Below are 16,648 nucleotides of genomic sequence, written 5' to 3' on the forward strand. Positions count from 1 at the left end.
ACTGTACTGGGAGGATGATTGCACTGGGAGGATGACTGTACCGGTAGGATGACTGTACCGGGAGGATGGCTGTACCGGGAGGATGACTGTACCGGGAGGATGACTGTACCGGGAGGATGACTGCACTGGGAGGATGACTGCACTGGGTGGATGACTGTACTGGGAGGATGACTGTACTGGGAGGATGACTGTTCTGGGAGGATGACTGTACTGGGTGGATGACTGTACTGGGTGGATGACTGTACTGGGTGGATGACTCTACCGGGAGGTTGATTGTACCGAGAGGATGACTGTACCGGAAGGATTACTGTACTGGGTGGATGGCTGTACTGGGAGGATGACTGTACCGGGAGGATGACTGTACCGGGAGGATGACTACCGGGAGGATGACTGTACCGGGAGGATGACTGTACCGGGAGGATGACTGTACTGGGTGGATGACTGTACTGGGAGGATGACTGTACTTGGAGGATGACTGTACTGGGTGGATGACTGTACTGGGAGGATGACTGTACTGGGTGGATGACTGTACCGGGAGGATGACTGTACTGGGAGGATGACTGTACCGGGAGGATGACTGTACCGGGAGGATGACTGTACTGGGAGGATGACTGTACTGGGTGGATGACTGTACTGGGAGGATGACTGTACTGGGAGGATGACTGTACTGGGAGGATGACTGTACTGGGAGGATGACTGTACTGGGTGGATGACTGTACTGGGAGGATGACTGTACTGGGTGGATGACTGTACTGGGTGGATGACTGTACTGGGTGGATGACTGTACCGGGAGGATGACTGTACCGGGAGGATGACTGTACTGGGAGGATGACTGTACTGGGAGGATGACTGTACTGGGAGGATGACTGTACTGGGAGGATGACTGCGCTGGGAGGATGACTGCGCTGGGAGGATGACTGCGCTGGGAGGATGACTGCGCTGGGATGATGACTGCACTGGGAGGATGACTGCACTGGGAGGATGACTGCACTGGGAGGATGACTGCACTGGGAGGATGACTGCACTGGGAGGATGACTGCACTGGGAGGATGACTGCACTGGGAGGATGACTGCACTGGGAGGATGACTGCACTGGGAGGATGACTGCACTGTGAGGATGACTGTACTGGGAGGATGGCGGCACTGGGAGGATGACTGCACTGGGAGGATAACTGCAGTGGGAGGATGACTGCACTGGGAGGATGACTGGACTATGAGGATGACTGCACTGGGAGGATGACTGCACTGGGAGGATGACTGCACTGGGAGGATGACTGCACTGGGAGGATGACTGCACTGGGAGGATGACTGCACTGGGAGGATGACTGCACTGGGAGGATGACTGCACTGGGAGGATGACTGCACTGGGAGGATGACTGCACTGGGAGGATGACTGCACTGGGAGGATGACTGTACTGGGAGGATGGCGGCACTGGGAGGATGACTGCACTGGGAGGATAACTGCACTGGGAGGATGACTGGACTATGAGGATGACTGCACTGGGAGGATGACTGCACTGGGAGGATGACTGCACTGGGAGGATGACTGCACTGGGAGGATGACTGCACTGGGAGGATGACTGCACTGGGAGGATGACTGCACTGGGAGGATGACTGTACTGGGAGGATGACTGTACTGGGAGGATGTCAGTTAGAAGTCATGCAGTGGAGGAAGCAACAGTCCAGACTATAGCAACTTTAGGAGATTTTAATCCGCCTTTGACTATCAAACGTCTCAACTCCATTCAGGATCGCATGAACTGGTATGAGAGAGGAACATTTCTGTATTTAATGATGATCTGCCTGGCAAGAACTGGACATGTTATCTTGAGGGTCGTTGCATCCTTCTTTGTATCAGTGTCAAAATGCTTGAAGAGAGATGTTGCATTACAAAGTGGATACTTACTTTCAACGTTAACATTCAGTTTTTGATAGAGTTCCTACAAGTAATATAAATAATGATAAAATATACATTTCTGATGATCTAAGGGAAAAATTTGTTCTGTTCCGGAAAAGAGCTACGCACACTGAGCGAATCACGAACACTACAAAGTCGTCAACTTCATTGACGAAGAATTAGACGTTTCGCCATCCAGTGGCTTTATCAATACAAGGACATGATGTAAAGAATGTAGGATTATATACCGAACATAAGGTAATCATCTTCCGTATATAGTTCTTCAGTTTTCAATAGTGTTGGCATACCTTGTGGTAAGTCAGGCAGCTTCCACAAGCCCTGATAATTGAACTAAATCCACCAAAATCTCCTTCAAAAAATGAAGAGTCACTCATTGAAATGCTGCTCTTGCTGGAGTTAATTCCGGTGGTATTTCGAACTAGGAGTCACAGGTTTAAAAGACACGTGAGTAAACACTAGGATCAGTAACCAAGGTCTCAAAACCGAAATGTTTTCTAATAAATATGTCCTAGTGTTTGCTAACGTCTCCCTAAACCAATTTGTCGGTATCTATTACGATGATTTATACCAAGGGTCACAAGACCCATTGGTGCCGCTAAGTATTAAGACAGATTATCTTGTTTGCTTCCACACTGATAGTTCTTCGCCATTATGTAGCTAAAATTAATGGTAAGGTAGGAGACAATTGGAAAATAGAATACTTCAGAAAAACTGAACCAATGAAGAGTAAGACGCACTTTTGTTATAAATATAAAAACTTATGTTTCTAAGGTTTTAAATCTTTAAAAATGTGTATTGGACTCTACAGCCACACTGTGCAGTAACGTCAATAAAACGACTCACGAAATCGTAATGGCACGATTGCAAATAAAACATACCACGGGTGGGGTTAAAACCCGCGATCAGTCACAAAACTCCAGACCGTCGCGTTAGCTACTGGTTAAACTAGCTACAATATATATAAATATTGCAATATGTATTGACGTTACAAACCATACTCCGCTCGTGGTATGTTTTGTAACGTCAGTAAACCAGTGAATATTGACTTTCAAGGTAAACTTAGTTTAAGTAAACTCATATTTTAGGCTATATAATTTATTAGAAAAATTTAAAGCGAAATCTGTTTTTTGAACTAAACTTTCTTTAGTGGTGATAGAAGAGGCTTGCGGTGCTAGTGGTGAAGACTAATAATAGCCGAAGTGGAACCTTGTAATAGTGCTTATGATGCAGCCTAGTGCTGGTGAAACCTTCAATAGTTGTTAACAAAGCTTTGTGCTGATTAGGGCGGTGATTTGCAAGAGTGGATGAGGAGCCTTATAATGATTATAATGAAGCTTTGCAACGCTGCTCGAAGCATCCAGCCATTCTGGTGGCCAGTATTTGCTGCAGGAGATCCCTGTCTTGACTTCTGAAGTTATTTGCGAATAAAAACGAAAAAGTGGCGTTTACGGCACATCCTGTTAGGCAAATGATTTTTTTTAAACGAGGAGTTCATCAGTTCTCATCATCACTTCGATGCATTAGTTACCCTGTGAAAGGAAAGACTCAAATTAAGATTACATAGAACCTTAAAGACAGATCAGCGGCTGTGTATCTTGAAAACATTTCGACAAGGAAAAGTGGGGAGGATGAGAGGGAGGGAGAGAGGGAGGGAGAGAGGGAACTAGGGGGATGATTTCAAAATGAGTAGTTTCAGTGGAAGTTCCAACTTAGAATCGTCTACAGCCAGTGATGAAAAGAGGTGGTGGAGTGATGCAGATGAAAGTGGTCGAGGACAAGTGATGGTGAGCCAACACTGTGTAGTAAGAGGGTTGAAGCTATCAACATTAGTTAGCGAAGTTCATTATCTGAGATATCACAAAACCAAAATATCACAAAAAAATAGAAAGTAGCTTACACCACTGAAAAAAAATATTGGCAGTTCCAAAGAAAAGTACAGTGCTTCCAAATAAATTTGACCTCCCATAAAAACAACGCTCCGACTGGAATTGCTAGTCGTACGAGTATTGCTCTGAGTCAGTGCGTTTTGAAGTCACTTACATAAACATAAGTCGATCAGTGATAATGAGTAAAACGTTGTCTATCTGGTCTTCAATGAAAACTCAGGTGTTTCACACAACACTGATCGGGCTGACCGGAGATATACCGGGTCACGATTATCGGCCGAAGTATCGGGCCTCCGCTACAACACGGGTTGAATGACTCACAAAGATTCAAAGCTTAATTCAAAACTAATTAAAACATGGTCACCGCACACGGTTCATTACAGAACAAATTTTCTGCCTGACCATGGCTTGGTTGACCAACAGACAAAAAAAAAAAAAACGCACAGGTGGGCAAAATTCCCGGAGCGTTCATCTAGAGCGTTCATCTAGAGGTAAACTGAGTGAGGGAGCGAATAACAGGCGGGAATGCTGACGACAAAAATAACTCGAAAAATTCTGAACACACTAGGAAGCTTCTATTTGATTAGCATATATAGATTTTGAGGATGGAATGAATAATGGTGAAAATTTTTCATTTTTGGGCCACCCTGCCTTGGTGGGAGACGGCTGATGTGTTAATAAAGTAATAATGTAAATTTTGTAGTCAGAGGAGTAATAGATGTAGATTAATGTGGAGAAACGTAAGCAAAATGTAACCAAAATGATAATTTCAGAACATTCAGTAGATACTCTCTGCAATGATATTAGTACAAGCCAAAATGATCATTTCAGAACATTCAGTAGATACTCTCTGCAATGATATTAGTACAAGATATATTACAATCTACACAGGGAAAACAATTTAAAGACAGGTTCCTAATCAACATGCTGTAATAACAAGTCAGTGATTGATGGACACGGAGGTGAAGAACAACTCAGTGAAAAACAATATCATAAACACAATTAGAAAACAATGTTAGTCATGAAAACCACAAGTCCACCCCAGCAAATGAAAGAAATATTGCCGGAGCAAAGGAAAAAAATTCTTCAAGGGCAAATGGGCAAGTTCTTGCAGGCTCTGCTGGACCACTCGGAATTTTGTTACTGCACTGACCTGCTGGCCTTGGACAATAACAGTCTGCCTGAACAGGATTTCACCAAAAAAAGCTTGGATTTAGAGCTGTGTGTGAGAGTATAAAAAACTAAGAAAAAACTAAAACGAGTTGTTTTAGGCAGTGATGGGTCAACAGGTGGGAATAGTTGGCTTTGAGAGACCTGCATAGCATGGGCCAGTAGGCCTGCTGCAGTGCTCCTCCATCCACTAACTGTTGATATGACGAGATCTATTTAGCTATAAGAGATGAAGAACACACACACAAATTCCTGAGTAAGTTTATTCAGGTATACACAAATACAGTTGCATATAGCAGCATGTGTAGAGAACCTAGGAAAACCTAGGATGCTAAAATTTACGCATCATAACAGAGAAGATTCCCTCTCTTGGTATTTGGAAAGAATAACACACCAAGGAGCATGAGACTGGCGGTGACACCCAGTAAGCTCGGTGTGCTCACATATTTTTTTTTTATTTTTTTAGTAAATATTGGAAATGCTTTTCATGAATTAAACCAATTCTTGTCAGTAGAGGTGTATTAACACACACACACACACACACACACACACACACAAGGGGTCACAATTGGAAGTTGAAGACTCAGATGAGTCAAAGGGATGATAGGAAGTATTTCTTCAGTCATAGAGTTGTCAGGAAGCGGAATAGCCTAGAAAGTGACGTAGTGGAGGCAGGAACCATACATAGTTTTAAGACGAGATTTGATAAAGCTCATGGAGCAGGGAGAGAGTAGCAGTCAGTGAAGAGGCGGGGCCAGGAGCTATGAATCGACCCCTGCAACCACAAATAGGTGAGTACAAATAGATGAGTACGCGCATACACGTAGAAACACACAAAATTCCCCTAACACCAATAACAAATACCGCCCACAAAATATAGTGCAAGAAACCAGACGAGTCGTGGCTGCAAAAGCGACTGAACCAGATAGCGGAGACGCTGTTTGCTGCAATGAAAACCCGCACCACGAGACTGGTGACGACATTTCGATACGACGACTTGGACCATTAACTAGTCACACTAGTTAATGATTAAAGTCGGACCGAAACGTCGTCATAACTTTGTCTCGTGTGTTCGGGTTATGTGTGTGTTGCTCCAGTCACAGTGTTGTGCTTCTTTACTCTTACCGGAGCGTGATTGACGGAGTGTGATTGACAGTGTGATTGACAGTATGATTGACAGTGTGATTGACAGTGTGATTGACAGTGTGATTGACAGTGTGATTGACAAAGTGTGATTGACAAAGTGTGATTGACAGTGTTAGTTACCATTTTGTCCTAGGCACATGTCGATTAGACACTAGGCCTGTTGAATATGCGTACATGTGTGTGTGTGTGTGTGTGATTGACAGTGTGATTGACGGAATGTGATTGACAGTGATTGACAGAGTGTGACTGACGTAGTGTGACTGACGGAGTGTGACTGACGGAGTGTGACTGACGGAGTGTGACTGACGTAGTGTGACTGACGGAGTGTGACTGACGGAGTGTGACTGACGGAGTGTGACTGACGTAGTGTGATTGACGGAGTGTGACTGACGTAGTGTGATTGACGGAGTGTGATTGACGGAGTGTGATTGACGGAGTGTGACTGACGTACAACAAAACGATCGACTGAACTTTATTATATATTCCATGAACTAAAAAGTTGAAATCTTTCGCAAGAAAACATCACAAATAACAAGTTTTGTTAAGAACTGGACTTGTTAAAAAAAATTACAGATGGACATGTTCTTTTCATTGACAGTGATATAAAAATTTTAATTTTACGACCAAATCTAACTTAATTAGGAAACCTCACTTAGCGTAACTGAAAATTATGTATTACTTAAAATCAATGATATGTATTTTTTCGTTACATTCAGATTGATTTTCGCAGATTACAGCAAAAATAAATTTTTACTCTGATTTATAGGCCAAACTTTCCAGTTTGATTTATTCAGCACGATATATATATATATATATATATATATATATATATATATATATATATATATATATATATATATATATATATATATATATATATATATATATATATATATATATATATATTATATATCATTATGTAAATAGTGTATATAAGAGAGCTTCAGAAGTTTGGTTTTTTTCGTTCATGCGGTGACCTGCTTGTGTCTACAGGACTCGCATACTTTTGGGAATATTTTATATCAAATTATTATTATTTCGAAGACATTTAAGTGATTAACACTACAGTGATGCGAAAGTAACTTCAACAGAACACTTGTGCAGCTGCAAGGCTTCCAGGACTTCAAGTTACAGATGCTATGTGCAAGCAGAGCATTTCACAGTATATTAGTATTCACATGGCAGGTCAGGGCCATAACCTGAAGATCTCTGATGTTTCATCTGTTTTCATGGAAGTATTGTCTCAGCGAGACATCAAAGATTTATATCTAACACTCTTATGTCCTCAGACATTTACATCTAACACTCTTACGTCCTCAGACATTTACATCTAACACTCTTACATCCTCAGACATCGCAATAAATATGCCTTATTACTCTGAGAAACATCAATACTCATTTTGTAATGTGATAAATGTTATTTTTTTGAGAAGTTCGATGGAAAACGCAAAGCTTAAGGCACGGGTACGACCAGTGATTCACTACTTCCCCAAAAGCATTTATAAAGTTCTTATATTCGTATTTGATGAATTAATGCATTTTCTAAACTTACATAACCACAATCTGTCAGAGGCTTAGGCCTATGTCAAAGAAGCATGGCCATTGCCTAAACCAATACGAGTTCCATACGTTTTTCTGGAGAATAAAGATAAAATGAAATCAGTATTTTTATTAAATTCGTAGTGAGTTACACATGGTGACCCACTCATGTTTCCCCTCTCGATGTTTCCCTTCCCCGTGCCCTAGGTCATTAGGATCGTGGTGTTCCCTGAACTATCTTAATTAATCAGGAACAATGATCAGGTTGCTGCCAGGCTGGATGTTGTCGTAGGCAGACACCAGGCCGGGGCTGGAGGGTGGCACTACTGCTTGGGTCCTCCTAGGTATGGGGGTCGACTGAGTTCTGCTGGTCCCGAAGAGATCTGCAAGCAAGAGGAGTCAGGTGAGTCTAAGAGTGTCATGAGTCAGTCGGGTCTAAAGTGGTCATGAGTCAAACGAGTCTTTAAAAGTCAGTTGGAGTTATTCAAGTCTTTGGTCAGTAAGTTAAGCGAGTGTAAGAATTTCACGAGTCAGGAGGTCAGGAGGAGTCAGGCGAGTCTAAAAGATCAAAAACAGTCAGTTAAACCTTAGTCAATAGTAGTGAGGAGAGTCTTTGAAGGTCAGTAAGTCAGACGAGTCTAAGGTGTTCAAGAGGAGTCTGGTGCATCTAAAAAAGTAAAGAGAGTTACGTGTGATTATTGAATCAAATAAAAGCTAGTCGACTTTAGAAAGGTCAAGAGGAGTCAGATAAGAGTTTAAGGTCAAGAGTAGTGAGACAGAACTTTAAGAAAGTCACAAGGAGTCAGATTTGAGTTTAAGAAAGCCACAAGCAGCTACATGAATCTAAGGAAGTCAAGACGAGGCAGACGATTCAAACAAGACCAAAAAAAGACAAGTTTGTAAATTGGTCTAGAAGAAATAGATGAGTAAGAAGACCAAGATGTGTTAAATGAGTCTAATAAAACTAAGCAGCTCGAGAAAAGGTCAGACGAGTTTAGGAAGGAAGAAATTTCGAATGAGAGCCTGAGGACAAGAAGAACAAGATGAAAGGTCAAATGAAACTTTAAAAATATCAGAAAGATTTTGATGATAATCTAAGTGGGAGAGGAACTCTAAGGTTAGAAAGGATCACAAATGAAAACACTGTAATTGTTAAGTTCAGCTATAAGGTGAAATTGTTAGGTCGAAGATGACAGCTACTTTGTCAAGCCACTGCGATTGTGTTGGATGTAACGAAGCGCTTATTCTGTTTGCATTGCACAGTGCATGACGTGGCGGAAGCTCGATCCTCCGTTCTCTAATTGTTGCATCGGTCTCTCACCCGTCAGACTGTTGGTGATCGCAGACCACGAGAAATTAATTACACAGTAAACAAAATTGTTAAATTATTTCAAGACGACATCCCAAGGTCTCAAGGCGGCAACTTTCATGACACTACACATTAATATAATCATGGGAAAGAGCTAACCCCGTAGGGGCAGTACAGCGCCTGGGCAATAAATGGTAATCAGGTTTGGTGCAAAGGAAGGGGAGAGTAGCTCCATGTCAGTGCAACAAGAGCCTCTTACCAGCATTAGGCTCCACCACCCATTAGAACAACAAAGTAAACGAACTTAACAGACTATAGAACATTAACCCTTAAAGAGATGACAGAGGGAACAAAAAAGTTGGTAAATAAGACACTTTGACAATGAAAATTTTCAAGAGGCAAGAGAGAGAACCTCTGGAGAACATGTTGGAACGTAGAAGGATATCAGGTTAACGAGTTTTTAGGAAGACCATGGAAAGACATGGGCCCAATCCTTCTTAAGTGGATGTAACTTGGACCTGACTGGTTTCAGCCAGTAGCTTGGGCTAGTAGGTGACTTGGACCTGCCTAGCATGGGCCAGTAGGTCTTCTGCAGTGCTCTTTTTTATATTCTTAAATAAGGAAAAGATTTCCAAGTATTGTACACCTGTCTTTCATAAGAGGACATGGATATTGATTATCGTACTTGAGAAAAAGTTTCCGACTCCCTCGAAGAAATCCCCTACGCCCTCCCCGACGTCCTCAACGAAGTCACCGACAGCATCGAAGAACTGAGGTTTGGCCTCCGTCAGTGCCGTCAGGGCCAGCACCAGCAGGCACACCACAGTCAGCAGCACATTCAGCTTCATCTGCAGGTGGGCAGAGGCAAGTTCTTCTGGAATTAATTTATAATTATTTTCTAACATTGATTTAATTAAGGTTATCAAATACAGACTCGACTTATTGACCAAGATGCCTTCGGCTTGTGTGGTTTTTTTTTTTTTTTATTTATCGAAGATAGAAATATCAGCATTCAGATACTGCCAAATTCTACATGATAGCTATAGAGTAGGAACGAAAACAAGTTATTTTTTGTTATATACATGTTTTTTTCTTGTCAAATACACGTTTTTCTTGCAATTTTAGGGGGTTTTATTGTCTTATACGTGTTTTTCGTGTCATATACACGTTTTTCTTGTCATATACATTTTTTTTATATACAACGAGAGATGAAATCTGTCAAATTGAACTGGGAGACTTCAGTAGGTCAATGAGGATATCGTCAAGCATTCCATTACAGGAGAGCATGAACGGTCGTCTTATGAGTTTCATTTTAGGAAAACTGGTGATAGATTTACTGGGTAACTTATGATATGAAATACTCTGTATGAAACACCAATCAGATAAAGTAATCTGCAGTACAGTGCTTCCTGTCTCTCCTCTTTATTCAATTATTAGATTACAATTGTTATTATATATGTTATTGTCACTAGGTTTGCTTCGAGCTGCTGCTCTATTCTTCAGAATACACAAAATATTCTGCAGGCTAAGTAAAAAATATTTTTTTTTGTGATATCCATCATTGAGCAGAGTAACTAATTCCCTGTTTCTATATTCCCTAGATCTAAGATTTTTTTAGTTTCCCCTACCCTAGATCTAGCACTGCTAGATCTAGCACTCTGCCCTGCTAGCTGCTAGACCACGATCTGCAACCTTGTATGTCTCTCTTTCCTAATGTTTTTTTTGTCATTCTCCCAAAGGTCAATTTCTTTTCTTAGCCTTAAAAGGTCGTTAAATTGTACTTTTCTTCCTATCCTATTGTGTGTGTGTGTGTGTGTGTGTGTGTGTGTGTGTGTGTGTGTGTGTGTAAGCAAGCAAGTAATAGAGAGATGTAGATATAATTGGATATAGATAGAAATATAAAGATAGATATAGAAAGACAGAGAGAGAGAATCCTTCATTACAGATAACTAAATAACATGGTCAAACATTAACCTTTAAGCGTGTAAACTGTTTCTTATACTCTAGTTCACCTTGGTGCTCTCACTCAGACATTAAACATTAAGAAACTCCAGCCACCACACGTTTCTTCACTCAGGCGCGCTGAAGGTTCTTGTTGGCTTGTCAGATGTTTCGTTCAGGTGTGTGTTGGTTGCTGTGTTGTCAGGATGCCTCCATCAGGTGTGTGTTGGTTGCTGTGTTGTCAGGATGCCTCCATCAGGTGTGTGTTGGTTGCTGTGTTGTCAGGATGCCTCCATCAGGTGTGTGTTGGTTGCTGTGTTGTCAGGATGCTTCCACCAGGTGTGTGTTGGTTACTGTGTTGTCAGGATGCTTCCATCAGGTGTGTGTTGGTTGCTGTGTTGTCAGGATGCTTCCACCAGGTGTGTGTTGGTTGTTGTGTTGTCAGGATGCTTCCATCAGGTGTGTGTTGGTTGCTGTGTTGTCAGGATGCTTCCACCAGGTGTGTGTTGGTTGCTGTGTTGTCAGGATGCTTCCATCAGGTGTGTGTTGGTTGCTGTGTTGTCAGGATGCTTCCATCAGGTGTGTGTTGGTTGCTGTGTTGTCAGGATGCTTCCATCAGGTGTGTGTTGGTTGCTGTGTTGTCAGGATGCTTCCACCAGGTGTGTGTTGGTTGCTGTGTTGTCAGGATGCTTCCATCAGGTGTGTGTTGGTTGCTGTGTTGTCAGGATGCTTGCACCAGGTGTGTGTTGGTTGCTGTGTTGTCAGGATGCTTCCACCAGGTGTGTGTTGGTTGCTGTGTTGTCAGGATGCTTCCATCAGGTGTGTGTTGGTTGCTGTGTTGTCAGGATGCTTCCATCAGGAGTGTGTTGGTTGCTGTGTTGTCAGGATGCCTCTATCAGGTGTGTATTAGTTGCTGTGTTGTCAGGATGCCTCCATCAGGTGTGTGTTGATTGCTGTGTTGTCAGGATGCCTCCATCAGGTGTGTGTTGGTTGCTGTGTTGTCAGGATGCCTCCATCAGGTGTGTGTTGATTGCTGTGTTGTCAGGATGCCTCCATCAGGTGTGTGTTGGTTGCTGTGTTGTCAGGATGCCTCCATCAGGTGTGTGTTGGTTGCTGTGTTGTCAGGATGCCTCCCTCAGGTGTGTGTTGGTTGCTGTGTTGTCAGGATGCCTCCATCAGGTGTGTGTTGGTTGCTGTGTTGTCAGGATGCTTCCATCAGGTGTGTGTTGGTTGCTGTGTTGTCAGGATGCTTCCATCAGGTGTGTGTTGGTTGCTGTGTTGTCAGGATGCTTCCATCAGGTGTGTGTTGGTTGCTGTGTTGTCAGGATGCCTCCATCAGGTGTGTGTTGGTTGCTGTGTTGTCAGGATGCTTCCATCAGGTGTGTGTTGGTTGCTGTGTTGTCAGGATGCTTCCACCAGGTGTGTGTTGGTTGCTGTGTTGTCAAAATCCTTTGCTCAGACGTGTGAGCTGTGTTGTCAGTATATGTTAACCAGGTTTGTGTTCGTTACTGTGTCAACAAGACGTTTCGCTCAAGTGGGTGACAGTTGTTCTGTAGGTCAGGTGCTTTGCTCAGTCGAGTGGACGATACCATGACAAGTCGGCGCTTCCACACGATTCTCAGAGGTCCTGCGTCAATACATATATGCCGTGCCGAACAGGTAAAATTGGTCAATAAGCAAGAACTCGTTTAAAATTAGGCCCTTTCTAAAACTTTCTCTTATACTTTTCAGGATATTTTTTTTTCATTTATGCTAATGTAAAAAATTATAATTTTTTTTACCAAAAGAACCTTAGAAAACTTACCCAAGCTTATTATAACAAGCGCAGTTTAAGTTAGCCTAATCCAATATATTTTAGATAAGTTTACAATAATTAAATAATAAACAGATACAATGAAATATATTTTTTTTCGTTAGGCTCAGAATGATTTTTGCGACATTATTGCATACACAAATTTTCACTTGCCTTATTCGGCAAGAAGAGCGTTGCTATTTAAGCTAAAATCGAAGTTTTACCTATTTGGCACGACATTATTCTACACACACACACACACACACACACACACACACACACACACACACACACACACACACACACACACGCACACACCTACAGATTTATGTTACACAGAGAAGGTTGCGTAAATTCACGTGACACAGACCAGCAATGTAAATTCACATACCACAGATCTAGGTAATAAATTTATGCATTGCACACCTGCCAAGCATTACATACACTCATCACTGTAACAAGAACCACTCTTGAGTGGTCAGGCCACTTAATTTTTCTTACCTCTATCGTCGTTTCTGTGTACAGTCATTCTCATTCTTCTGTCCTACCCCATTCCTTTTCCCCATTTTTGGCATCGCTGTTTTGAATTAAATAATTTCCACGTAAATTTATTACCATAAGCATACTTTTTCAATATTATACACCTCAGCTCATACCTCTAAGGTACCCCAAGATATTCTCTAATATATTCATCGGTAGCAAATACCAAATAACAGATGAAAACTACGAACATTAAACTCCAGCGTGGTTGTGGGAAAAAAAACACGTTTTTTTCCGTCGTGGGCACCAAGAGGCTGGTTATTACTCTGACACAAATGATATGAAGTAAAGGAATTAAGTGAGGGTTAATTCATCCACTTTAAAACCTCACATAAGCTATGTATTACAGTTTAAGTAACTGTATTTGTGGGTTCCTGTACTTGAATAATCTTACTAAGAGTCTCTGGAACTTGCTTATCTAGCAAGTATATATAGTCTCCTCACTGTGATGAATGATCAATAGAAATGATCTCGCGTTTCCGTGATGTCCCGTGGCCTGGGACATGTTTCCATACACCTACTGTCCCTGTTTACCTAGCAATCAAATCGGTACCTGGGTGTTAGTCGGCTGATGTGGGTCGCACCCTGGGGGACAAGATTTGAAGGACCCCAATAAGAGAGAGTCCTCGATGACGCACTGACTTTCTTGGATTATCTAGGGTGGCTAACCCTACGGGGTTAAAAAATCCGGACAAAATCTTGTCTTATTCTTTCTAGGCAGAACCTGAATGGCAGGGAAGCAGGTGATCTGGGGCATCAGTGGAACCCATGACCATCGTTTTATTTTTTTTGTACACCTAGTAGTACTTCTGCAGCAGCATGACAACAATTCAAGCCCACCCTCCTACACAGGATTTTACTTGGTAAATTTACGCATTCATCGCAAATCACTTTTTTTTCTCAGAATATACTGCTACTCACACTTCAGAAACGGAGTCAGATATTACTTTTGACATATAGAAAGGCATAAAAGCACAATGTATCTACGATACAGTGTCTCTGAAAGATACTCACGACTCAGAGACTGACGCAGGGAGCAGCACTGGGGCCAGCTCGGGGAATAACGCGGTACACGGATGTGCTGGCAAGACACCTTTATATACTGCCCCCCCCACAGCCCCCCTCTTAGTCTCTCTAATGCCAGATGTCAGCATCGGTACTGAGAAATCCATGAATTTCAAAATCCTCATTAAGGTCTCAATACCTCTTCATGCTGCATACGTCCTTGCCTTGAGTACCTGTTTCTGGGAGTCAGGAGTACAACAGTCACCTAGTGAAAAGGGTAGGTGAGGCAGGGGCAGGTGGAAAATAGTAAGCCAGCATTAAAAGGACGTGTGGCAGGGAAGAAAATGTGGAAGGAGGGGGAGGGAGAAGTTAGAGAAAAAATCCAGGGAGGAAGTGTCCTTGAGTGTGGCTGGATACAAGAGCATGGAGATCACGCTCACCGGGCAAGTTTTTGCCAGAGCCACAAGTTAGGTAATTCTTACTCTTATGATTTAGAGTTAACTTGAACAACATATATATATAATCTATATCTATCTATCTATATATATATATATATATATATATATATATATATATATATATATATATATATATATACACACACACACACACACACACACACACACACACACACACACACACACACACACACACACACACACACACACACACACACACGTATTGTGTGCAAAGTCATGGAGAAGATTATCAGGAGGAGAGTGGTCGAACACCTGGAAAGGAACAAGATTATAAATGAAAACCAGCATGGGTTCATGGAAGGCAAATCCTGTGTCACAAACCTCCTGGAGTTTTATGACAAGGTAACAGAAGTAAGACAAGAGAGAGAGGGGTGCGTAGATTGCGTTTTCCTAGACTGCAGGAAGGCCTTTGACACAGTTCCCCACAAGAGATTAGTACAGAAGCTGGAGGATCAGGCGCATATAACAGGGAGGGCACTGCAATGGATAAGGGAATACCTGACAGGGAGGCAGCAACGAGTCATGGTACGTGAAGAGGTATCACAGTGGGCGCCTGTTACGAGCGGGGTCCCACAGGGGTCAGTTCTAGGACCAGTGCTATTTTTGATATATGTGAACGACATGATGGAAGGAATAGACTCTGAAGTGTCCCTGTTCGCAGATGACGTGAAGTTGATGAGAAGAATTAAATCGGACGAGGATGAGGCAGGACTGCAAAGAGACCTGGACAGGCTGGACATGTGGTCCAGTAACTGGCTTCTCGAATTCAATCCAGCCAAATGCAAAGTCATGAAGATTGGGGAGGGGCAAAGAAGACCGCAGACAGAGTATAGGCTAGGTGGACAAAGACTACAGACCTCACTCAGGGAGAAAGACCTTGGGGTGACCATAACACCGAGCACATCACCGGAGGCACATATCAACCAAATAACCGCTGCAGCATACGGGCGCCTGGCAAACCTGAGAATAGCGTTCCGATACCTTAATAAGGAATCATTCAAGACACTGTACACTGTGTATGTTAGGCCCATACTGGAGTATGCAGCACCAGTCTGGAACCCACACCTGGTCAAGCACGTCAAGAAGTTAGAGAAAGTACAAAGGTTTGCAACAAGGCTAGTCCCAGAGCTCAAGGGAATGTCGTACGAGGAAAGGTTAAGGGAAATCGGACTGACGACACTGGAGGACAGAAGGGTCAGGGGAGACATGATAACGACATACAAGATACTGCGGGAAATAGACAAGGTGGACAGAGATAGGATGTTCCAGAGAGGGGACACAGGGACAAGGGGTCACAACTGGAAGCTGAAGACTCAGACGAGTCACAGGGACGTTAGGAAGTATTTCTTCAGTCATAGAGTTGTCAGCAAGTGAAATAGCCTAGCAAGTGAAGTAGTTTTAAGAAGAGGTATGACAAAGCTCAGGAAGCAGAGAGAGGACCCAGTAGCGATCAGTGAAGAGGCGGGGCCAGGAGTTGAGTCTCGACCCCTGCAACCACAATTAGGTGAGTACAATTAGGTGAGTACACACACACACACACACACACACACACACACACACACACACACACACACACACACTGTCTACGTCCACAGCAGGACTCGAACCTGCAAACTCTGTATTAGAGTCCACAGTACTTTCCTCATACCCGGGGGGGGGGGGTATGGGGAAACGTCGTCTTGCTCCGGCTGGACGCCCATACTTATCTTGGGTCTGGCTCCGTGGTAAGCACTGTGGACTCTGATATAGAGTCTGCAGGTTCGAGTCCTGCTGTGGACATAGAGGAAATGTTTGTAAATAATTTCGCCTGTTTGCGAATTGTTAAGTGTGTGTATATGTATAATATATATTGAGAGAGAGGGAGGGAGGGAGAGGGAGAGGGAGAGGGAGAGGGAGAGGGAGGGGGAGAGAGAGAAACATTAT

General features: G+C 42.8%; 1 protein-coding gene across 1 annotated transcript; it reads right to left on the minus strand.

Annotated features, from left to right (window-relative positions):
• Positions 1–7,774: 7,774 nt before the first annotated feature.
• LOC128689175 (uncharacterized) lies at positions 7,775–14,301 on the minus strand. The gene is made up of 3 exons (XM_053777322.1): positions 14,256–14,301; positions 9,654–9,839; positions 7,775–8,042 (listed from the first exon to the last, which is right to left on the minus strand). Exons 2-3 carry the CDS (start codon positions 9,814–9,816, stop codon positions 7,903–7,905), a joined length of 303 nt encoding a protein of 100 aa, XP_053633297.1. The 5' UTR covers positions 9,817–9,839; positions 14,256–14,301; the 3' UTR covers positions 7,775–7,902.
• Positions 14,302–16,648: the final 2,347 nt, after the last annotated feature.

This window comes from Cherax quadricarinatus, chromosome 21 (assembly GCF_038502225.1).
Source record: "Cherax quadricarinatus isolate ZL_2023a chromosome 21, ASM3850222v1, whole genome shotgun sequence".
NCBI classification, from domain to species: Eukaryota; Metazoa; Arthropoda; class Malacostraca; order Decapoda; family Parastacidae; genus Cherax; species Cherax quadricarinatus.

Bases quoted from the DNA above. Each gene is read 5' to 3' on its own strand.
- LOC128689175 (XM_053777322.1), bottom strand. From the start codon at position 9,816: ATGAAGCTGAATGTGCTGCTGACTGTGGTGTGCCTGCTGGTGCTGGCC. The intron at 8,043-9,653 runs GTACGATAATCA...TCTTGCTTGCAG, and splicing joins AGTCGGAAACTTTTTCTCAA to ATCTCTTCGGGACCAGCAGA.